Source organism: Ambystoma mexicanum, chromosome 5p, assembly GCF_040938575.1.
Source record: "Ambystoma mexicanum isolate Mex_15411 chromosome 5p, UKY_AmexF1_1, whole genome shotgun sequence".
NCBI classification, from domain to species: Eukaryota; Metazoa; Chordata; class Amphibia; order Caudata; family Ambystomatidae; genus Ambystoma; species Ambystoma mexicanum.
In genome coordinates, this window is record NC_090930.1 from 758364840 (window position 1) to 758389072 (window position 24233).

Genomic DNA, 24233 nt, shown 5'->3' on the forward strand with positions numbered 1-24233 from the left:
GTGCAAGGGGCAGGGGAGGAGTGGGAAGTGCTGAACATGTGATCATAACAACAACAGGTACTGCGGCCAGCAGGTGGCAAATGCAAGAATAAGGTGCAGACAACATGTCAATTAAGTGCAGGAAGGGGACTGTAGGGTTGCAGATACAGACTCAAATGCAAGAGTTGCCAGGAGGCAATGCAGGTATACGGCTGGGTGGGCAGGGATATGGGCCTGAAATCAGAGGGTAGCCAGGTGTCCAGTAGCGAATTAGAAGAGATCAGCAAGGGAGAGGAAGAGCGAAGGCAGAAGCAAAGAGGAAGGACTTGAGGTGCTTCCGGAACCGAAGATTGTTCTCCTCAAGTTTCAGAGAAGCAGGGAAGCTATTCCAGAAAGAGGTCCCGGCCGAAGAAAGAGATCTATCCCCAACTCGTTGCTTGGAGAAGCAACTGACCCTGTGGGAGTTGGAGGTGGAGGAGCGAAGAGCTCGAGAAGGAGGGTATTTCCGAAGGGAGAGTTGCAGGTATTGCGGACAAAGGCCCCAGAAGGCCTTGTGGACAATGCAAAGGGTCTTGAACTTAATCCTTGCATCCACTGGGAGCCAAAGAAGAGATTTCAAGGCTGGAAAGATACAATCCCTGCGCTTGAGGCCAAGGACAAGTCTTGCAGGCCTGTTCTGGATGAGTTGCAAAGGGCAGAGAGTAGTTGCAGGCAGATTTAGAAAGAGGCTGTTGCAATTTTCCGGCCTGCAGGGGACCAGAGCTCTGGAGACAATGAGCTTCTGGGGGAAGGAGAGGAAAGGAAGAATACCTCCGAGGAGGTGCAGTTGGTAGTTTGACTTCTTAAACGTCGGAGATGTGTGGAGAAAAGCAGAGCGTGGAGTTGAAGATGACTCGGAGTTTCTTAGCCTCAAAGGTGGGAGCAGGGAGAGGGCCAAGGGAGGCCGCCCAGAGAGTGAAAGGAAGGTGCAGGTGTGTCGATGAGGTGGATCTCTGTCTTACTGGCATTAAGGCAGAGGTCAATGGTGGCACACCACTCCTGGATTGCAGACAATCCGAGATGAGAGAGGGAGAAGAGGTGTTGGAGGGGTGCCTGAAAACGAGCTGAGTGTCATCCGCATAGCACTGAAAATTGGAGCAGACAGAAGCAATGCATTGGCAACCTCTCTCCCTGCTTGAAAAGCCAGGGAGAGAGGTTAGACCCCTGGGGAACACCACAAGTAGAGAGTGAGATAGAGGAAGGAAGGACCCGAGTTGGACCTGGGAGGGTCGGTTGGAGAGGAAGGTGGTCAGCCAGACCAGGCACTGATCAGTGATACCCAGGTTATCACGGAGGAGGTTGAGCAGGATGGCATGGTTGACCGTGTCAAAGGCAGATGAGAGATCGAGTAGGATGGGGACAGAAGGGAGATTATGATCAAGGTTGGAGAGTAGGTCTTCACGGATGTTCAGTAGAGCAATTTCCGTGCATCTGGCAGCTCTGAAGTCAGATTGATGGTCATGGAGACAACCAACAGAATTGGTGTGAAGATTAAGCTGGGAGATGGCCAGCTTTTCCAGGTGTTTGCCCAGGAAAGAAGTAATAGAGATCGGGCGATAGTTAGCTAGGCCGGAGCAGTCGGCTGTGGATTTCTTGAGAAGAGGGTGAACAAGAGAGTGCTTCAGAGGGGAGAGGAAGGCTCCAGAGGCGAAGGATTGGTTGCAGAAGTCGGCCAGGGCAGGAGCGAGGGTGTCAATATGGTCCTCGATGGTTCTGGACGTACAGGTAAGAACCTGTTCTGACGAGACTTTCATAGATCGGACTTGTCTGTAAATCTCATCTTGGGAGAAAATAGGAAAGGAAGATTAAGAGGGAGAAGGGGCAAATGCAGGGACGCCAGGGGTAGCAGAGAGAGTAGAGGGAAGAGGAGGAGAGGATGAGAGGTTGGACAGGATGTCCTGGGTTTTACAGATGAAATGAAAGGCCAGAGCCATGTAGAGGGCGTGAGAGGGGTGTTAGGCAGAAACCTGTGCAGTTCCCTCTGGGACCACTGCAAAAGATTTAAGTCTACAGGTGTTGGCAGTAAACCCACTTGGTAGCAATCTGTACCACACAGATTCACTGTGGTAGCTGTGGCTGAGCAGTCAGACTTCCCTCAAGAAGAGTTAGGCAGTATACAGAGGATACATATTAGGCACAGAGGCACAGTAGTACAAGCCAACACTGACCAGAGCTAGGTGTAAAAGTATAAACTTATTGATTAAAGGTACACTCATAAATTACACTAGCACATTAGAAAAGGTAAGAAAGTCAAACACAGTTACTATTACTCATATGTACATCCCTAAGCATTTGTTGGACAATTCTAAGTTAACACCACTTATTTCCAACCAGAGGTGAGCGCTTAACGTTAGATGACACTCCAACAAGTGTTACCAAAAGGGCGGGAAAAGGCAAAAATAAAGAGAGCAGTAAAGTAAAACACTTTTCACATAAGGTTAGCAAAGACAGTCAATAGTGGAACAAGGGGAATTAGTTCGGGGCCCGCGTTAGAGGGAGCCAGGCGAAAATGTGCCCAAGATCACACAATGTCACAAGTCTTTGCAGGTGAGTAGAAAACGGTTTTACTATGGTTCTGAAAAGTTTAGTTAGGGTGTCCCAGACCTACCCAGGTTCGAGAGCCGAGGGCTAAATCTACCCCGTACAATCGGTGGCAAGGGAGGCCGGGCGGAACACAGTACCTTTAAAAGTGGAAAGGATCCTCCAGTGGTGGTAGTCGTTCCTGGTAGTGGGTGCAAGTCGCGGCGTCGTCCCGAGGAAGAGGCGATCTCGTCGGGGAGGAAGGCTGCAGGTCGTTGCACTACCAGGGATGAGGCCAGCCGTGGAGTTCTCCGGTCACAAAGGATTTTTACCCCTCTTTCGCGGTTGAGGTAAAAAGTGGTATCCCGGTTGCCGGGGTGCTTGGCACAGGCAAGGCGGCCACTAGATGCTTCGGGACGGCGAAAAGAAGGCAGTAACTGGTTGTCCCCACCAGTTAAGGGAAGAAGACTCTCCGGCGGGAGATCTCCTCTGTCGTCGGGAAAAGTGGTGAGACGATTCCGCAGGGCTTCACCGGTGGTGTCGTCTTGGCAGGTCGGCTCAGCTTCTCCCTCTTCGGTTTCTTAGGTCCTGTGGCGACTTCTGAAGAACCAGTCCCAAAAACCCTCCTTTTATGCAGCAAATCCCCATTCATACAGCCTAGCTGTCACTCAAACATGCTAAGTGGTGAGCGGGGTGGCTCACCACTTGGGCCAATCACACTAGAGTGCGACCTGAGTTGGCAAGGCAACTCGGTCCAGGGTGCCTAAACCCCCTCCCACACCCCCTGTGGTACCCAGACAGAATGGCACCACTTTGGAGGGCTTCTGTGCAGAAGCCCGCCAAAAGTGGAACAAAGGCTCGAGTCGGGTTCAGGGTTACTGAAGTGAACCTAGACGCCATTTTGGCGGCGAGTTCCGGCAAAAAATCCCAACCGGTGAATTTATATTAATTAAATAAACCAGCGGTATCTTTAACATTGCACCAAAAAGTGGTGCATCAAAAACCAATGGGAAATCCCATTGGTAAATATTCCGGTGGAATATTTCCGTGGTATCCACTGCCACCAGCCAGAACTCGGCGAGGGGGGACGGGACAGTACCCCCTCGACAACAGACCCAGGGGCAATCTAATTGCCCCTACCAGTACTTCCACAGTAAGATGGTTTGTACTGGTTAAGTTCTTAAGTTAAGACTAGTAAAGTCAATGGTACCTTTACTGACCCAGGGAGACAGTAGTCAGTCCCAGGGTGTGGAGTCTATGTTTGGGGGTCTCTAAGACACCCCTGTGCTACTGCACTGAGGGTGCTGTGTAACACACATTCAAAAACCAATGATGGCCTATGGGGAAAATTACCCCCTAGCCCATAAGCACATAGCAAGTCACAGTAACACTCTCAAGTCATGTCCAAGAGTGAGGGTAAAATAGTCTCACTCTTGGCAGGAGAAAAAAAATAAACCCCACAAATCCAGCAAAGCTGCTGGGGGACTCACTAGGTTAGGAAATTCAGCCTAAACAGAGAATTCTTCCTAACAAGGGGACAGGAGAAGTAGAGATTGCAGCATGATTGGCCAGCTCCTCGCAGATTTTAAAGAGTTTGGCCAAGTTGTTAGATGCCGCAGAGATGCGGGCTTAGGTGTGTGCTGCCCTGCTTGCAATGGTACTACTGGACGGCCCAATTGGGATGAACAATTGGTTGCATGGGGAGCCTGGTCTAATGCACATTGTAGTGTAATGAGGCTGGATGGCAGGGAGTCCCACAATACAAGTGCTATATGGGAGGAAGAGAGGAGCTTTGGCAATTCCTCGCATGATGAGGCATGTGCAGCAGGTATGGGTTGAGGCACACAGGAGTGGAATGGGGGGGGTGACCCACTCTGAGTAACCTTCTTTGAAATAACTTGTACCTCCTGGAACTCCTCAAAATGGGGCATTTTAGAAATTGGGAGGATGGCGGGATTTGCACCCTGGCTGACGTGGTACAGGAGGGTAGCATCCTCTCGTTTGAGCTATTACCAGAGAGGTTTGGTCTCCGGGGCTGCGAAGGCTTCAAATGTATGTAGTTAGCACATGCAGTGAGATCGCTATTCACAGACCTGTAAGAGATACTGCAGAGCACTCCTACTGAGGCCAATCTATTTGCTGGCACAAATGGAGACTAACGTAACCTCATCCCTGTACCAAGTGGTGTGTGCCTTTTGGTCCCAGGAGTTATCCCATCTGAAGGGCAAATGGGAAAGAGATGTGGGTGCATTGGATCCCGAGGAGTGGGGGGAGGCATTAATGTCCCCTAGGGAAATTGCCATTCAGCCAGGTTGCGCCTCATGCAATATAAGATTCTACACCAGGTTTACTGTCCCTGCACAAAGTTGTACAAATGGGGGGAGGGTAAAAAAAAAAGACGACTATGTGCGGTGCGGGAGACCCAGAGGCACATTTTTCCAAATACTGTGGGAGTGTACACAGGTGCATTTCTTCTGGGGAAAGTGCATTGGCGGACTGACTTCAGTATTGGGATCTGAGGTCCCCAGAGACCCAAAATGTGTGCTGTTGGGAAGGTGGGGTTAACTAAATATGAGAAACTATTCCTGTCTGTGGCAGATTAAAAAAGTTATTGCATCACTTTGGTGGCCCCGTACGGCCCTGGACTGGCCGTTGGACAGCAGAAGTGGACATGTATATGGCCTTGGAAAGACGGGTGTATTATACACGGGGTTGTCTGGGGAAATTTGTGACAGTTTGGGGCAAATGGGTTGGGGGAGGATAGAGTGGTTTATGCGGGAGGAGAGCAGAAGCTGCATAGGGATGAAGGTTGGTCCCTTTGAGTTCAAAGTAATAATGTTTGGTCATGTTATTATATCTTTGTAAGGCCTCACAATGCTATGTCAAGCAATGTGTTTATGTTAGTTATGTGACATTAAAATCAATAAAAAGTTGCATATATTTTTTAAAAGAGTATTAAGCGATATACAAAAGGCAAATTGAAGTAAATTTGCACTAAGGTATTTCCGTATGTTGATAAAAAAAACTTTTTAAAAAAAGGAAATATTCTAGAACAGATCAGTCTGCTTAGAATTGCAAAAAATATTTTAAAGTTTTCACAATCGTAATACAAAAGTTTCAAAGTTGACACTGTAAGCAACATCTCCCATTGTATGAGTTTTTCAATATCACCCCATGGCTTTAAACATAGTATTAAAAATATTATGCTTTATCAATAGAGGTCCATCAATCTTGGCAGGTGGTACTCAGGCACATGCCAAGAGACCTTATAAGTATTAAGCTTTCTGCTTCCACGCCTCCATCAGACATGGAGGAAGATAATGGGACCAGTGGACCTTCTCCTCCTAGGGATGAATGCCACTAAATTGATGTTATACCTCCACCCCTGAGCCCCCCACCTAGCAGACTCACAAACGTAATTAGGTTTATGCATTTTCTCCTATCTATTTAAAACTGCATCACTTCAATATTTAAAATTGCATTGTGAAACCTAGGCCTTTCTCCCTCTATTCAGGATTCTCAAATGTAGGGGTGTTTTTCTCCTCTTCTAATATGCACTGTCTCAGTATTTAACATTGCATTGTGAAACCTAGGCCTTTCTCCCTCTATTCAGGATTCTCAAATTTAGGTGTGTTCTTCACCTGTCTTAGAGTGTGCATTTTGGATACTCTTAATCCTGAGTGCAGTCATCTTGCCCTATTGTTCAACCTGCTTTCCTCTTGCTCTCCTGTTTCTCCCTTCCACCTCTCTCGTCTCCCACCTACTCTATGGTGCTCTCCGTCTCTCCTATCTTTTCTAACTGCTTCTCTATTGACTATCCTGCTCTCCTCACTAAATCTGGTAGGAAGAGGTTTAAAAAGGACATCCTGGTCTCCAACCCAGGCCTCCCTATTGCTCACACCTACACCAGTGCCTCCTCCAAGGAAACTCTCACCGACATCCTCTTTGTCGTTCCTCCGACAGAACAATGGACCCTTCATATGGTCTCTGTGCTCTCTCCTTTCTCCTCTTCTCCCATTAATGGTGGCACCGTTGGGACACCCTTCTGGCCTCCTTCCATTCCTCTAAGGTCATCATTAATGTTTACTTGAATGGGACCGTCTTGGTCCAAGGCCCCCCAGGCCAACCTCTACCTCTTTGATAAGACGCTTCCTGCGCCTCATTAATTTCCTTTCTTCTCCTGCTGTCCACTCCCCCCTTTCTGTGGCTACCTCACCTCCCTCTTCTGCCTCCTCCTTGGCTACCTTGCCTTCACCTTCCCTCTCTGCCCCTTCTCGAGCTCCGTCTACACCTCAGAAAGCCGTACCTCTGATCTGTACCCCTCCCCGGAAGTCCTTTAACGATGGCAACCTTCTCCATATTGCCACTCTAAACTCTCGCTCTGCTGTCAAACACTCCTCTGAATCTGCCAACTCCTGGAAGAACTTGACCTCGATGTCCTCGGTCTCACTGAGACATGGTTCACGACAGCTCTGTCACCAGTTTTGACAAGCTCCTACCTGACGGCTACAAGATCCTCTCCACGCCTAGGCCCAACCGCTCTGGAGGGGGTCTAGCACTGATATTCCCCGAATGGATTCCTGCCTCGGTCACTCCTACGCAGGCCTACTCCACCTTTGAATGCCTTGTCTGCAGGCTCCCTCTCACCCCTAGACATTCCCTTACTGTGGCTACTATCTATCAGCCACCTGGTCAGATCTCTCCTTCCTCTCTGAGTGGGCGGACCTCTCCTCACTCCTGACTCAACCACTCAACTCCTCCTTCTTAGAGATTTCAACATCCACCTGGATGCCTCCTAACCTCCCTCTGGACTCTTTCGTGACCTGTGTGACACTCTCTCACTCACTATTCTCCCCTCTGGCCCAACTCACTCTGCAGGGCACACTCTGGATGACCTGATCTACTCAGACCTTCCCCTCTCTGTCCCTCTCTCCACTCCTCTCTGCTAGAGTGATCACTATCTCCTCCCACCTCACCCTCCCGACCCCCCCAGGCCAAGCCACCTCCAGCACTGCCACCCACCTTCTCAGTCATCCGACCCATGAAGCACGTGTCAGTTGAGGCTTTCGCCACCACCCCCTCGTCCGCCTTTGGCTGACTCTCACCCTGACACAGCCCTTTCCAGGCTCCACTCTGCTATATCTGATACTCTTGTTATCCTTGCCCCTGTCATGAGAATCCGCCTGAAGCCCAAAGCCAAGTACATCTCATGGTACGACTAAAACGCAAGTGCAGGGTGGCCGAGACGAAAAGGCGTGCTTTGTGTTCATCCTCTGACAAACTGGTCTGCCGCCTGCTCCAAAGGCAATACCGGCTCTCTGTCCTAACCAAGAAGAGAGCCCATATCCAAGCCTGCGTCTCTGCGGCATCTAACAACTCGGCTGAACTCTTTAAAATCTGCAAGGAACTAGCCAATCCTGCTGCAGTCTCTACCTCTCCTGTCCCTTCCCAGGCCCTCTGCACGGCACTGGATTCTCACTTCATCTCTAAAACTCATGACATTCTGTCCTCACTCTCCTATCCCCTCCCTCCCTCTACTCCCTGCTCTTACTCTAGCCCCTCTGCAGCCACCTATCCTCCCCTCCTTCTCCAGATGACCCCTGTTCTCTGCAGACGAGGTTTCTAGACAAGTCTGATCTATCAATGTCTCGTCTAAACAGGTTCACCCCTGTTCCTCCAAAACTATCAAGGACCACCTCGACTCCCTGGCTCCTTCCCTGACTGATTTTTGCAATCACTCCTTCGCCACTGGAGTCTTCTCCTCCCCCCTGAAGCACTCCCTTGTGCTCCCTCTTCTTACGAAACCCTATGCCGACCCCTCCTGCCCAGCTAACTATCGCCCAATCTCCATCACTCCCTTCCTGGGCAAGCTCCTGTAGAGACTGGCCATCTCCCAGCTTAATCTCCACACTGAATCTGTTGGTTGTCTTCATGATCATCAGTCTGGCTTCAGAGCTGCCGGAAGCACGGAAACCGCTCTCCTGAACATCCGTGAAGACCTGCTCTCCAACCTTGACGCAAACACCCCCTGTGTCCTCATCCTGCTTGATCTCTCTTCTGCCTTTGACACTGTCAACCATGCCATTCTGCTCAACCGTCTCCATGATAACCTGTGTATCACTGGTCAGGCTCTGGCGTGGCTGACTTCTTTCCTCTCTGACCGACCCTCCCAGGTCCAACTTGGGTCCTTTCTCTCTGCTATCTTTTACTCTACCTGTGGTGTGCCCCAGGGGTCTAACCTCTCTCCCTGGCTGTTCAATCAATACCTGGCACTTCTTGCCCATCGCATCGCTGCTCTCTGCCCCAACTTTCAGTGCTATGCGGATGACACCCAGCTCATTTTCAGGCTACCATCGGCCTCCTCCTCTCCTTCCCTTATCTCTGACTGTCTGTCTATCCAGGAATGGTGTGCCACCAATGAACTCTGCAGTAAGACTGAGATTCTCCTCATCGGCACACCCGCTCCCTACTTTCCTCCAGCTCTCTGGCCGGCCTCTCTTGGCCCTCTTCCTGTTCCCAACTGCAAGGCAAAAAATCCTTGGTGTCATCTTCGACTCCACAATCTCCTCATCCCCTCACATCTCTGACATCACTAAGAAGTCACACTACCAGCTGCACCTCCCCTCAGAGGTATTCTTCCTTTCCTCCGCTTCCCACAGAAGCTCACTGTCTCCAGAGCTCTGGTTCTCTCTAGGCTGGACTATTGCAACAGCCTCTTCCTAAATCTGCCTGCTTCTACTCGCCCTCTGCAACTTATCCAGAACAGGACAGCGAGACTTGTCCTTGGCCTCAAGCCCAGGGATCGTATCTCTCCAGGACTGAAATCTCTGCACTGGCTCCCAGTGGCTGCGAGGATCAAGTTCAAAACCCTCTGCATCGGCCACAAAGCCTTCTGGGGCCTGGGGCCTCAATATCTTCAACTCTCTCTCCCTAAATATCTTCCTTCTCGAGCTCTCCGCTCATCCGCCTCCAACTCCCTTAGGGTCAGTCGCTTCTCCAAACAACGAGTTGGTGGTAGATCTCTTTCTTCCGCTGGTGCCTCCCTCTGGACAGCCTCCCTTAAACTTGAGGAGAACCATCTCCGGTTCCGGAAGCACCTCAAAACCTTTCTCTTTGATTCTGCTTTTTCTCCTCCTCTCCTCTGCTGACCTCCTGGCTATAACCGGAACTGCACTGGCCACCCTCTGATCTCGGGCCCAGGTCCGACCCAGGTTAGTAGCCAGCGTCACACACCTGCACTGACCACCTGGCAACCACCGCACTTGGGGACTGTTTCTGTATCCCTACAGTCCCCCCTACCAGCCCTTGATACCTGATGTCTGCACTTACCCATGCACTTGTCACTAGCTGGCCGGTCTTACTTATTGTCATCTTTCCCTTGTACTGCACTGTCCCTGTCCCCCTCCCACGCACTTGATCCAAATGACACCTGGCTTAGTAGGATCGTTGTCTGTCCTCCCTTTGTTCCCCTCCCTTGCCTTGTCGCGCCTTGAAACACTTGTGTATAGGCGCGTTATAAATGCCATATCATATCATGGGGAGCAGCAAAGCATATACTGTAGTTGAAGAGGGTGATTAGCTAATTGTTCCCAAAAGCTCCATGCAGCATGTGATGCCTGCCCTTCCCGGTGCAGTTGGCTGGAGAAAAGAAGACCGCGGCAAACAAAACGTTTGGACTAAAAGTCAGATGTGATGGAGGGAATTGGTCCCTTCTCCACATGGGCAAGCCCCTTCCTGTGAGGGTAGGGAGGGAAGCCCGCTCAGCAATACCCTCCCTAGCAGTAGAGGCAAGAGAGACCTCTGTCTTTGGGAACAAGGACTCCAGTTCCCGTAAGGAACTCCCTGGGGGCCGACATACAATGGCCTACATGAGATGCTTTGAAACACAAGTAAAAACCGATTATCATGAGTGGGATGAGGAAACTCTAAAGGGATATCACTATTTTCCGATTCAAAATCATTTCCGTTTAAATGAAAACATTCACTGTGGTGGGACGAGCATCTTAGGAGGCTTGAATAAATATGTCGAGAGAGAAACTAGACAAGCGAAAGACGACGGCCAAAACAGGCTATGGGAGGTTTCAAGCAGCAGAATGTTTGCGAAGGAGGAGACGCTAGACGGTGACTTCAAACTCGACTGCTAAGGGTACTGGGATGCCAAAGGCACTGGAAATACGTAGCCGGAGAAACCTGATGTGCAAGAGCAGAAGCCCAAGCAAAGGTGATGACAAGACCACGGGAAGGAACCGGTGGTGTAAGGAGGATTCAACAAATGTTGCCGATACCACCGACGACAGAGACCAAGTGTGTCCATGAAGCCCTTCCTCTGTAAGCCAGAAAGACGCGAGAGAGCAAAAACGAGGACACAAACATCAGGAGCAAAGCGCGCCCCAGAAGCATGAAGAATAAGCCGAATTCCCAAGATGGAGACCTTCTGAAAACGTCTTCAGTGAAGAGGGAAGGTAACCGGGAGACCAGGAGGTGAGGGAATGAAAAGAAAAAGTGAATTGTTACAGTGCTGAGGTAACTCATCACAGTACTAACATTGGAAAAGAGGTAACTTCCAAGGCAAAAGGATATAATACACATGAAAAGAGATAATCGTTATCAACAAGAGAGATGAGATTTAACTCAACAGTACTAAATATGAAATAGAGTCAACTTTGAAACCTGACAGATAGCAAGATGGTGGCGTAAAACAACCAACAGAGGCCTGGTCAGGCACAGTTAACTGGTTACAGTGAAAGTAGTAACAGACAGTTAACGTGTAAACCAAATAGATACGGCTTACATGTACATAGAGGTTGGACATTATGAAAGAGAATCAATGTCAAGGAATACCCTGGGCAAGGGGAAAGATAAAGTGTCATCTTGTACAAGAACATTATGGTGATGAAGAGAAAAAAAGGATACAATCTTGAACTTAAAAACAGAAGAACTAAGTTGGAAAAGGGGGAACCAAAGGGAACCCAAAACAAAGAACATTCAGAATAACCCTTGTGAAGTAGAAGAGATTGATACGAGAAGTCACAAGAGACTATTTACGGTTCATATATTAAAGACTGTTACTAGAAGTATCCTAAGGAGAAGGGGGTCATTCTCCTGCTTTATGTTACTTTTTTCTTAGTCGTAGGGTCGGTGAGGGTAGTTTTGGACAGCGGACTTGTTTCTTTGGACATTCACAACTGACATACCAGCACCTTAGTTAGCAAAGTAGGTAGGTTTCATCCATAGATTAGGGAGAGTTAGGCCTTCCAATTTTATTTTAATAAATACGAGTTCACAATGTCTTCAGAAAGTCTGTGTCCTCCTTCTGACTCACCACAGAGAGGAAACTGTAAAAACAAGAAAACGGGATGTGTAGTATCTGGGAGTCTACGAGACAGGCTTTTCCAGACTGGAAAGATGGGTTCTGCATTTCTCATGCCTTCCTTATGCCACAGTGCTCTGAAACGCTGGAAGAAAAGTCATTTTGCAACTTTTTACCACTCAGGATCTAGAGAGATCATTTATCCTATCCAAGAAGGATCCATTAAAATAGACAAGAGGACTGCTTTGTCAGGCTTTTCTGAGGAGATTCTGCAGACCCACAGATCAAGTCCTCTTAGTTGAGGGTTAGAGAGTCAACTTAATTGCTGGGTTTGCAGTCCTCGCTGATGAAGCTTACTGGTTACCTTGCCTCTTTGAGCACCAACTACATAACTCTACTGGAAAATGGTTGAAGCTGAATCAGGCTTAACCTTCACATATGGGTACAGCCAGTTTCATCTGGTGTTGGGAAAGGGTGTTCATGCTTCAAGGAAAAGGGGGGTTTAAGAAACATTAATTTGCCACACCACTTCAGTCCCCTTTGTTCCCAGTACAGCTCTTCAGGTACCTGTGGGTGTGTCCCTGATGGATACTAACTCCTCACTCATCGTTCTCCTTTAAGAGGTGGGCATGTCATTCTACTACAAGGGTGAGGAACCATTTTGCCTCCCCAGTTCTAGTGTGAAGAATAGGAGATATCTTCAGGAAAACAGCCACCAGCTTAACATTTAGGCTCACAAGGTAAGGGCTGTTCACAACTCACTAGGTATATCCTTCTTACACACAAATTGAAAAACAAGTTCCATTATTGATTAGAATTGGCAAGTTTCCCAACAAAGGCAGTTTTGTTTTTAGATGGCAATCAACAATACTAATCAACCATTACAATCTCAAATGTCTTTGATCCCTTTCACATTTCCATTGCTTTCTGATTCAGTTCAAATGTGCCCATACACATTCTGTGTCAAGACAGTGAAATATGTCAGTTTAATTTGAATAAAACAGACTTCGATGAAGGCAAGCATGCAGAAAATTAATACAGTACTTCTACAATTGCCTAAGAAATATGTTCTGTTCTCTCCCAAACCTGCCTTTCCCTTTCCCCTTCATCTATCCTAAAGCACTTATTCCCCATCCCTCCCTTCCTTAACCAAGCACTTCCCTCCACCTTCCTGTTCCTTTGTTACTATGTCCTGTCTTCGTCCTGGTGCCAATCATCTGGGCTTTGAATCACTCTCTCTTCCCCATTATAAAGGACACATGTGCTCTGCTCTGTTAACTATGCTTCGACTTATGTTAGCGTTTTTGTGTCAGAAATGCATTTGTTTCCAGATTTGTTTGTGACGACCAAATATACAACTGCTTATTTTGCACCCAGAAACGCCTCTAACTTATATCTGAGTACTTACCCACAGAAAGGCGAGATGGGCTTGCCTCTCTGCTGCACCCCTGGCTTCTTGGGATCTTGCTGCGTTTCTGCGCAGACGGCGGTGTTCCCAATATTCTCTGAACCCCGCTGTTCATTGTGGAGAGGGTTGTGGTTGTCAAAACTCTGCCTGGAGATCCCGATCGACTGCCAGCTGCAAAAAAAACAAAGAAAGAAAGTAAAAGATTAGTACTACACATAACTCAAAAACACTAAATGAAGAAAGGAGGATGGAATACATGTTTGGAAAACTAAAATTTTATTTTAGAATCATATACAAAACATCTTTTTAGTGCAGCTAATTATAGTTAAGAGAATGCTTATCTAATACAATCTATACTATCATTCATTAGCCTCAAGCCATCACGTGTCCTTTCATTTAAACACTTGCCCAAGTTGTAACTAAACTACCCGACAGTTGAAATGCACTACCCCAATACTACAAGAAACAAACAGCCTGTGACATTCAAACATTTAGAAACTGGGGTAAAACTTGACCAATTGTGTAGCAGTTTTAGAAATTCTACACAATGGAAAGGAATGAAACGTGTGACAAAGTCACATGCAGGGGAGTAGGAGTGTGGTGACCCCAGGGGGCATGGCCCCAGAAAAGGTATACAGAGGCTTCACCATGTCTCTTGATTCCATTCCAAGCCTCTTATTTAGGCGAACATCTGCTATCCATTCTCTCTCCTCGTGTGCTGGACTCCGCTTTCCATCAACTTAAGAAGCCTTCACTAACTTTAGCCCTGCCCTCCATGTTCCTCTCAGTACCCTTTTTCCACATTTACTCCTATATTCTTCCCTCCACTACCCTGGATTGCACCCCTCATCCACACCCTGAAAACAAAAACATGAAAAAAGCTTTCCATTTGGCAAAGGTCAAGACACCACCCAGATCTCCAACTTTACCTCTATGCTCTTCAAAACTATTCCTCGGCTCTTGAATCCCCCAAACGTGACTTCAATCTCCGTCTCATTTCATCACAATCCTCCCAACCCAGGCAGCTCCAAATATCCCTCAACACTATTCTCTTACCTCCTAAACCCTCTTCCATCTCCTCTATACTTTCTGCAAATAATCTTGCTCTTTATTTTCCTTCTAACATTTCTACCATTCGCATTACCCTTGCTACTTGCCTTCTATCCCCTCCTCCTGCTCATTTTTCTCCACCACTCCTACCCTTTTCCTCTCCTGCTAGATTCTTGCCTTACTCCTCATGGCTAACCCTTCCTGTGCTCCCAACGACCCACTGTCTCTGCACATTGTCAAGCTTAAAGCTCGCGGTGTTGCTACACATCTTACTTCCCTCTTCAACATCTCTTGATAATGTTAATTTTCCCTGATCCTAGAAGTTAGCTACTGTCATCCCTCTCCTTAAGAATCCTGGTCTCAGTCCTAACTTCCTGCCAACTTCTGTCCTGTCTTTCTTCTACCACACTAATCCAAAATCCTAAAGCAAGTAGTATTCAACCGACTTACTGAGTTCCTTGATACTCACAACCTCGGGGACCCTCATCAATCTGGCTTCCGACCTCTGCATTCTACATCAATGTCAGCAACTTCATCTCTTCCTCATGTCATACAAACAGTTATTCTTCTTGGCTGCTCTGTTGCTTTCGATACCGAGAACCATTCTGACCTCCTATGTATATTAACCTCCTTCGCATCAGAGCTAAGGTCCTTGCATGGATTGCTTAATACCTTCTCCGTCATTCGACTGATGAAGCGAGTGTCAGTCGCTGTTTTTGCAGCTACTTTCATCCACCCTCCAACCCCTGCTATTGGTTCTCCCACCAACAGAGCCCTCACTAATCTTCACCTCTCCATCCCTAACAACCTTGACACCCTTGCCCCTGATAAGAGGATCTGCATGAAGCCTGCTTCCAAGCACAGCAGCTGGTATGATTCTGACCTAGTCTCTATGAAACGCAAGCTGAACGGAAGTGGTAGGCTTCAAGCACATCTACTGACATACTGGCCTGTTGCCTGCTCCAAAGGCAATACTGTCTCTCCATCCACTCGAAGAGGGCCCATATCTAAGCTCGGATATCTAGGGCCACCAACAATACGGCTGAACTGTTCAAAATCTGTAAGAAACTCACCAATACTACTGCCGGTTCCACTTCTCTTCCGTCCCATGCCCTCTGTACTGCACTGGCCTCCCATTTCACAACCAAAACCCAGGCCATCCTGTCCTCACTCTCCTCTACCCCTCTTACTACTCCCCCCACCAGATCTCAGACCTCCTTTAATCCCCTCTCTCCCTCCTCCTCTCTGCCCCCCTCATACTCTCCTCCTTCTCGTCCATAGCACCGGATAAGGTCTCTAAAGCTGTCCGCTTTATGAAAGTCTCCTCCAAACAGGTGCTCCTCCAGAACCTATCAAGGACAACATTTTCTCACTCGCTCCTGCCTTGGCCGATTTCTGCAACCACTCCTTTGCCACTGACTCCTTCCAACTATCCCTGAAGCACTCACTTGTGCACACTCACCTAAAAAAGTGGTCCGACAACCCTTCCTGCCCAGCTAACTACTGACCTATTTCTACTACCCCATCCTGGCGCTGGACTGGTTGACCCCTCCTTCCTATCAAATTGACCTTCCCAGGTGCAACTGGGCTCTTTCCTCTCCTCCACGTCGATTCTTTTTCTATACCACCAGCGTCCCTCAGAGTTCCATCCTATCGCTGTGTCTCTTCAACATTTACCCTGCCCCTCTGGCCCACCTGATCTCCTTCGCTCTCCATTTCCAGTGTTATCCTAACGACACACAGCTCTCCTTCAAGCTTCCGTTCACTACCTCCTCTTATTCTTCTTCCTCTAACATTCCTGACTGCCTGACTGTTATGCAGGCATGGTGCACGGCTAATGATCTCTGCCTTAATGCCAATAAGACAGAGATCCTTCTCATTGGGACCCCTTCTCCCCGCTTCCCACCCACTCTCTGGCCACCCTAATTGGGTCCCCTCCCCTCACCATCTTGTGAGGCTAAAAACCTTGCCGTCATCTTTGACTCCTCTCTCTTCTTATGCCCTCACATCACGGAGCTTTGCAAGAAGACCCATTTTCAGCTTCACCCCCTCAGAGGCATTCTCCCCTTCCTTACCTTCCCCAGAAACTCAATGTCTCCAGAGCTCAGGTTCTCTCCAGGCTGGACTACTGCAACAGTCTCTTCCTCAAACTGTCCCTTTCCTCTCTTTGCCCCCCTAAACTAATCCAAAATAGGAATGCAAGATTTATCTTTGGCCTCCAGCCCAGGGACCGCTTCTCTCCAGCCCTAAAACATCTCCACTGGCTCCCGGCGGCTGTGAGGATCAAATTCAAGACCCTCTGCATCATCCAAAAGGCTTTTTGGGGCATGGAACCGCACTACATACAACTCGCTCTCCCCGAAATACCTCCCTGCTAGAGCCCTTCTGTCTTCTAGCTCCAACTCTCTGTAGATCAGATGTTTTTCCAAGCAGACAGTTGGGGTAGACCTCGCTCTTCGGCAGGTGACTCCCTCTGGAATGGCCTCTCTGCCCCCTCAGACGTGAGCCAGACCTACTTAAGTTCCGGAAGCTTCTCAATACTGTGCTCTTCTCTACTTGCTTCCCTCTCACCCTCCCTTGCTAATGCTCCCATCTGCTGCTGCAACAGGCGGCCTGGTCCCTTATGAGTCTTACAGGGCCTCAGGCTTTCCTTGACCAGTGTATACCAGCACCCACCAAACCAACACTGCCCATCTGGGCCCCCTTCCCTGACTGGCCTGGTGGGTTGGGCATCCCTTCGGAGTCTGCTTCACCCCCCCTTCCTTGCACTTAGATGGTGGTCTGACTTCGGCATCCCCCGACACTTGTCCCCCTGGGCTCCCCCCAGCACTTGCCTAGTATATCTGGGCCCTTTCTTCCTTCAACCCACTCCTCCCCTACATTTTATGCCCCCTCCCCTGACTGTTCACTTACCACCCGCTGCCCCCGATCCACCAGTCCCCTCCATCCGGCACATCCTGTTAATGCACTTGCATGATCCGAATGTCACAAGACCCAGTAGGAGCATTACTGTTTATCTCCCCCGTTCCCCTCCCACTTGTTTGTCTTGTGGCGCCTAGAAATACCATTTTGCTTTATAGGGCGTCTTACATTATAAGATCACAGTCACCCTTCTGGTCCATCCACAAAAGCCACAAAACATGGTTATTCACGCAAGATCCGTTAAACCATGGATGCCACTTCGCTCTATGTATGCTAATCTAAACCAGATACTTGTGCAATTTACCTGACCATCTGATTTGTTACCTTGTCTTGAATGTAAGCAGCGCAGAGATCTCTTTGGGTTTGGAGCGCTCTACAAATGCCAAATAAATACATAAATATTCTATAAATAAAATAAATACTTTCAACAATAAGCTAGCTTCTTGACGACCAGCTTCCACGGCAGTCTGCAAGCCTTGTCACACCCATTAGCAATCTATGTTCTTTTTTTTTTTTTAAATCGAGAGATGTTTGAGCACACTGAGAAGGGACCAGCAAGGGTGGCTGTGACAAAATGACTCCTGCTCTGCTGGAGTAGTGGGATGAAGCGTGGATTTTGAACCCCTACTCACACCCACACTACTACTAAAAAAGCAGTGATCTCAATAATAAAGGTGAAACAGGCACAACATAAATAGAAGAACACCTTTGCATCTTAAGGTAGCATGGATTAACGGCAGGCTAAATTCTTTAGGAGGGTGTGAGCGAGCATGAAAGCATCCAAAATGGCCATAGTACGGTAAGTGCCAAAATAAAGCTTCAATTAAGGTTCTTTAAAAATGTTACTAAAAAAGACAAACACTAACAACTCACTCCTGTGGTGAGAGAAGCAGAATGCTGACGAAAAGAGCCCTCTGAGCAATGAAGAACAACAAATGATTTACCTTTGGTAATGTTATTTCTGATGGATATTCCTCCCACACATTACTTATCTATCTATCCTATCCAGCGCAGCTGAGCTTTCCGCCACAAGGGGGGTGCAGCCCGGCTCCATCCGACGCCTCTACATGCCCAGCTCCGGACAGGTCATCGGGGGCAGTATATCTTGAGGCGCTATGCCCCATGACATCAGTTCTACTTTTTTCCCCGTTGCACTCAGACGCTGAGGGAAGGCAGAACCAATGGTGTACTAGCTATAATCCACAAGGAGCAGGAAGGGACGGTGATGAGGAATCTGTGTGAGGAACATCCATCAGAACCTTACTGAGAGTTAAGCAATTTGTTCATCTAATGGATAATGGATTCCTGCCCCCACAGATTCCTCATAAGACTCCTAAAGCAGAACATAAATCTTGTAGAGGGAGGAAGCAAGGACAGCACCTAAACCAGAAAACTCTGCAGGACTACCCTACCAAAACGGGTATCCAGGCCTGCCAAGGAATACAATCAGTAATACTTCACCAACGCATACAAAGACACCCACATCGCAGCCTGACAGATGTTCAGGACCGTGACTCCTCTCTGCAGGGTAGAGGTGGCAGCCACTCATCTGGTAGAATGGGCTGGGCCTGGAGACCCTCAAGCACACTGTTTTCAGCTAGATCATTGCATTCCAAAATGCAGAGAATAATCCACATTGCCACAGGTCTGTGTGGTCACAGCTCTGTCAGCACGAGCCACAGCAGAACCCACGAAAAGCTGGTCATCTTTCCTAGTCCCTCTAATTCTGGAACATAGAATTTAAGAGCCTGCACCAGGTCCAGCCGATGGAATTGTTCCTCTACCTTGGAAGTGTGAGGCGGTTGAAAATAAAAAAATTAAAAAACGCAGGACGGCGGATCTTATGAGAGAGACGAGCAGGACAGCAGAAAATCCAGAAAAGAGGATAAATGATCAAGGTCGCTCTGCCTGTACCAAGTCAAAAATGTACTACACCTCCAGGCATAAGCGGACTTCGTAGTGGGTCTCCGCACTAACAGGGGAACATCAAAGACGTTGTTGTTTGACAAGTCCCACACTCCTTGTATCTTAACTTCTCACTAGCCAAGTATGAAGGTTCAGGCTGCTGAGGTTCGGATGAAGAACCCGTCCTTTCGACAGAGTGCAAATCCGGAGCATTCAGGATCAATGTGGTCTGACCAGGGGCCGTCTCCTGAGAACAAATGGAATGATAAGGATCGGCGCGAACACACAAAGTAGATACACTTGACCGTCAGTGCATCCCCCAAAGCGCCCTACTCAGGATATACCATGGAGCAGAACAACTTGTACTTCTTTTTGACACTAAATGAGGTCTGCTATGACGAGTCCCCCAAATGGATAAGACCGCCAGAACAGAGAGCTCCCACTTGTGGGAGGCCAAAAGGTGCCTACTCAAGACATCTGCTGTGAATTTCTTGCTACCAGCAAGATGGGCAGCCGCCAGAGAGACACCATTCTCTAGAACCACAGTCATATTGCTACTATGAATAGCGGTAATGAACCCACACAACCTCATTTGTTGTCCAGACTAGCACAGTCTTGAGCTGCTCAAAGAAGAAGAAAGCGACTAGGTTCCACCTGATCACTCAACTCCATTAAACTGATGTGTTCCTGAGGCGCTCAGGGAGATCTTGGTCAAGTACAACAGGTGAGAGCCCCAGCCTGTCAGACACATCAGTGACCACCGTCACCTGAGGCCAAGGTAGATGAAAACACACCTTTCAGCAAGTGGTCTCACGGCCCACAATGCAAGATCCCGAGCCACCTGGTCCGTAACCTGCAAGAGGTCTGACGTGTGGCCCTGAAGCCGCAACCAATGGCAACAGAGAAGTCACTGAAGCAATCTCATGCATAGCTTCGCCTCCTGAAAAACGAGGATGCAGGAGACCATGAGGCCATCTAGTCACAGTAAGGCAGAGGAAGGAATTCATCCCTGAGATCGAAGAACATTGCCCATCTTAAAGATGTTCGGTACTCAGTCCTCGGGCAGGAAAGCCTGGCCCAGGAGTGTGTCCAAGAATGCCTGACAAATCGGAGGGACTAGGACGGTGAAGCCCAAGACCTTTTGAAATTCAGGTAAAAGCCCAAGCTGTGCAACAGACTGCATGTGCAGATACTGTGCTCAGATACTAGATCTAGGGAGCAAGCTCGGACGAGCCAGTCATCTTGGTAGGGAAAGACATGAAAGCCCTCACTCCTGAAGCAAGTCGCCTCCACTGCTAGTAGCTTGGTGAAAACTCGGAGTCAAAGAAAGAGCAAACAACTGGACTTTGAACTTGTAATGGGGTTGGCCCACTGCGAACATCAGGTATTACTTGTGCTTTCAATGGATCGGCACATGGAAGTAGGCACCCTGAAGGTCCACAGATACTGACCGGTCCTGCAGGTCAAGGGAATCGCCGAATCTGGGCAAAAGTAACTATCTTGAATTTATCCTTGCAAAGGAACAAATTCAACAGTCACAGATCCAGAATGAGATTCAAGCCCCAGTCCTTTGACACCAGAAGAAAGGTGGAGTACCACCTCCTGCCTCGTTCTAAGCCGTTGTGTGGGGCCCTTTCCTCGTTCTATCTGTCTGACTAAGTCTAAATATGCTCCTCTACTGTAGTCTATGGACCACGTGAAATGTGTTATTTGTTTTACTTCGTTTACACCGATTGTTTTCTTCTACATTTTAATGTCTCTTAAGAAATTCACATCCTTGGTGTGCCTATAAGTCTGTTCATTCTACATCTTAAGCTGCATTTTAGTGCCTTTTGAGAAATTCGCATTTAGGTATGTTTTAATTTTGTGCATTGAATGTCTTCCATTGGATACCTTCCTCATCTGTGCCACCTGGCTGCTAAGCAACCTGGTGGGCTATTCGTTCATTGTGCAGCTCCTGTCGGTCACTCTATTCCCTGCTACTCCCATGGCACACCCCCCATCTATTCCAACTGTTACTCTATCTCCTATTCCATATCTCTTTCACAAAGTCTGGAAGAAAAAAGCTTAAAAGAGCTCTCCTGGCCTCTAACCCAGGCCATCCTATTGTTGACCTAAGTCAATGCTACTTCCAGGCAGACTATTAGTGACATCCTCTTTTCTGTCCCCTCTCCTGACCTACGGACCCCCCACACCCTCATCTGGTCTCCACTCTCTCCCCCTTCTCCTGCTCAACAATTAATGGTGGCACTAGGTGGGAAGTACTCCTGGCAAACGCATCCTCTAGGTATATCATTAATGTCCATCACAACGGCACTATCATGGCCCAAGGTTCTCATCCCACTCTTATCCTTCTCGACCCGCACCTGCCCTCTCTCAAACCTCGTCCCTTCTCCTGCCACTCCTTCCTCTCCTCTCACCTATCCTCCACCACCAATGGCAGTACCATGCCCCTATACAACCCCTCAGAAAACCTTCAAAGGTATTAACCAGCTTCACTTAACCACTCTGAATGCTCGTTCTGCTGTCAAACACTCCTCTGACATCTGTCTCCTTCTCAAAGACTTTGATCTAGACGTTCTCGCTCTTACCGAGGCGTTGCCAGCTCTGTCACTGCTCTTGACACTCTCCTCCCTGGGTGCTACAAATCCTCTCAAAGCCCAGACCCAACAGGCCTGGTGGTGGAGAGACCCTTATCTTCCCTGGCTGCGACCCTGCCTCCATCATTCCTACTCAATCCTACTCCTCGATTGAATGCCTCACATGTAGGCTTGGGGTATCGGCCACTCTCACTCTCGCCACCATCTATAGGCTCCCTGGCCCCATTTCTCTCTTCCCCTCTGAATGGGCCGACCTCGTCTCCTCCCTCTTAACCTCTTCTTCCAAACTCCTCCTCCTTGGTGACTTTAACATCCACCTCGACTCCCTTGAATCATCTACTTCTCAGTTACGTGTCCTCTGTGACTCCCTCTATTCTGCCTTCTGGCCGGACACACTCTTCTGGTCACACTCTGGGCGCGCTCATTTCTGCTGCCATCCAAATTTCTAATCCGGTCACCACCTCCCTCTCCTGGTCTGACCAGACTTTGCTTTCCACCCGCCTGGGGTCCCTTGGCCCTGTATCCGAGCCACCCCCAGCACTGCCAGCCTCCTTCGCCGTCATCCGACTCATGAAGCCAGTGTCAGTCACTGCTTTCGCCTCCACCTTCATTCCCCCTCCCGCCCCAATTTCTGACTCTCCCTCTGACTCGGTCCTTGCTAACCTGCACCTCTACATATCCGATACCCTTGACATTGTTGCCCCCGTCATGGGGATCCACCTAAAACCTGCCTCCAAGAACATGATCTGAACTAACATCTCTGAAACGCAAGTGCAGAGTTGTTGAACTAAATTAACAGACCTTGAGTTCATCCATTGGCAAACTGGCCTGCCACCTGCTGTAAAGGCAATATCGCTTCACAACCCGCTTCAAGAAGCAGGCCCACATCCAAGCCTGTATCTCTGGAGCCACTAACACAGCTGTTAGGCAGAATCCTGTGCAGTACCCTTAGGGACTACTACACACAATTAGGACTACAAGTGGTAATACAAGTTCACCTTTGGTACAAGCCTGTACTACTATGTTAAAGTGGTAGCAGTAGCGGAGCAGCCAGGCCTATCTCAAGAGTATATGAGCAGTAGCAGAGATTACACAAAGGAACCACAGTTACTGTGACTTAAGCAAACACTGACTCAAGGTATCAGGTAAAAAAATATTTATTTTTAAACCATTTGTTATAAACACAACACTTCTATTAATTCAAAACAACTTGTAAAATACACTACAACCAACCAATTCACTTGGTACAGTATAACTCAAGGTAAGTACCCTATGTTTTAACGGACCGGTGTTGTGAAACAAAAGACGTTACCAGGAATACATATGCGATAACATTTTGACAGTAATGACAGTTCGGTCTTACTAAAGATACGTGTATCCACGGCAAGAAATGTTACCGGGGCAAAAACACACTTCGCACCTGAGTTAACCAGAGAGAGTTGGGGCAAAAATCATAGGAAATACTTTTGTCAGGGCAGACAGAATAAGAGAACACTAGTTGACAGGAATTCAAGAGTCAATAGGCCGGAGCCAGTGTCAAGTGGAACCTGGTTCCTGTTATGGATGATCACACAGTCGGACAGTTCAAGATTCAACGTTGCCAGGAGTACTTGGATATTGTCAACAGAGGACTCAAAAGTTATAAGGAGGAAGATAAGGGCAAGCCTTGGAGGAGGAGAAAAGGGATTCACCCTAGCTCCTCGAAGCAGAACACAGTACCTTATTCAAGGAAGAAGCTGGTGCCATGGCAGTTGTTCCTGGTAGTTTCCTGCAGACCCACGGTTCCTGGAGCTTCTGCAAGGAGGACGACGCCTGTAGGGGTTTGCACTACGCAGGGATGAGGCCAGCAGCAGCGACGGTGAATAAAAGGTGCGCTCCTTAAAAACAGGAGAGGCTCTTCAGATGGCTATCTGGACCACAACAGTAGTGTGCAGCGATTTCGACCAAGAAGAGGATCCACTGGCTGTGGAAGAGGAGCTGGTTGACCCCACCAGGCTCAAAGGAAGAACGCTCCGGACTGGATCTTCTCTGGTCGTCGAAGGGTAGATAGCTCAGGACTGCAGAAGGGCTTCACCGGGACGGGATAGTTGCAGCAGCCGTCTTCTCCGCTTCTCTTCGGTTCATTGTAGTTCCAATGGAGACTCTCACTTCCAACCCAAGAGTCCTGCCTTTTATGCGAAAATCCCCCATTCACACAGCCTGGTAGTCAATCACGCAGCAGGGGGGTTGTCCAGCCCGAACAACCACCTCTGCCAATCATGGCAAAGTGCGACTTGGGTTTCCTAGGATACCCTGTGCAGGGGGAAACTACACCCCTCCCTCACATTCAGCCCACCTAGACACCCAGGCGCCTAGAGGAGGTGGCAGAAGCCTGCCAAAAGATGGTGAACAAAGAAGGCAAACCCGGGTTTGCCGCGCAAAGTAAAACACAAGAAGGACTTTAACAAAAAGAAATGGCGAATAAACCCGACCGGAGCCAAAAGAAAAAGTATTTGGTCAA

At 48.4% G+C, this 24233-nt stretch overlaps 1 protein-coding gene across 36 annotated transcripts in view; it reads right to left on the reverse strand.

The window, feature by feature from the left end:
* The window catches only part of CLASP2 (cytoplasmic linker associated protein 2), a 2478243-nt gene that overhangs the window by 1043528 nt on the left and 1410482 nt on the right, over positions 1-24233 (reverse strand). For all 36 annotated transcript variants that reach the window (XM_069613152.1, XM_069613157.1, XM_069613154.1 and 33 more), the window contains one exon: positions 13257-13427. In XM_069613152.1, the coding sequence (XP_069469253.1) occupies positions 13257-13427 (171 nt within the window). The remainder of the gene's footprint in view (positions 1-13256; positions 13428-24233) is intronic.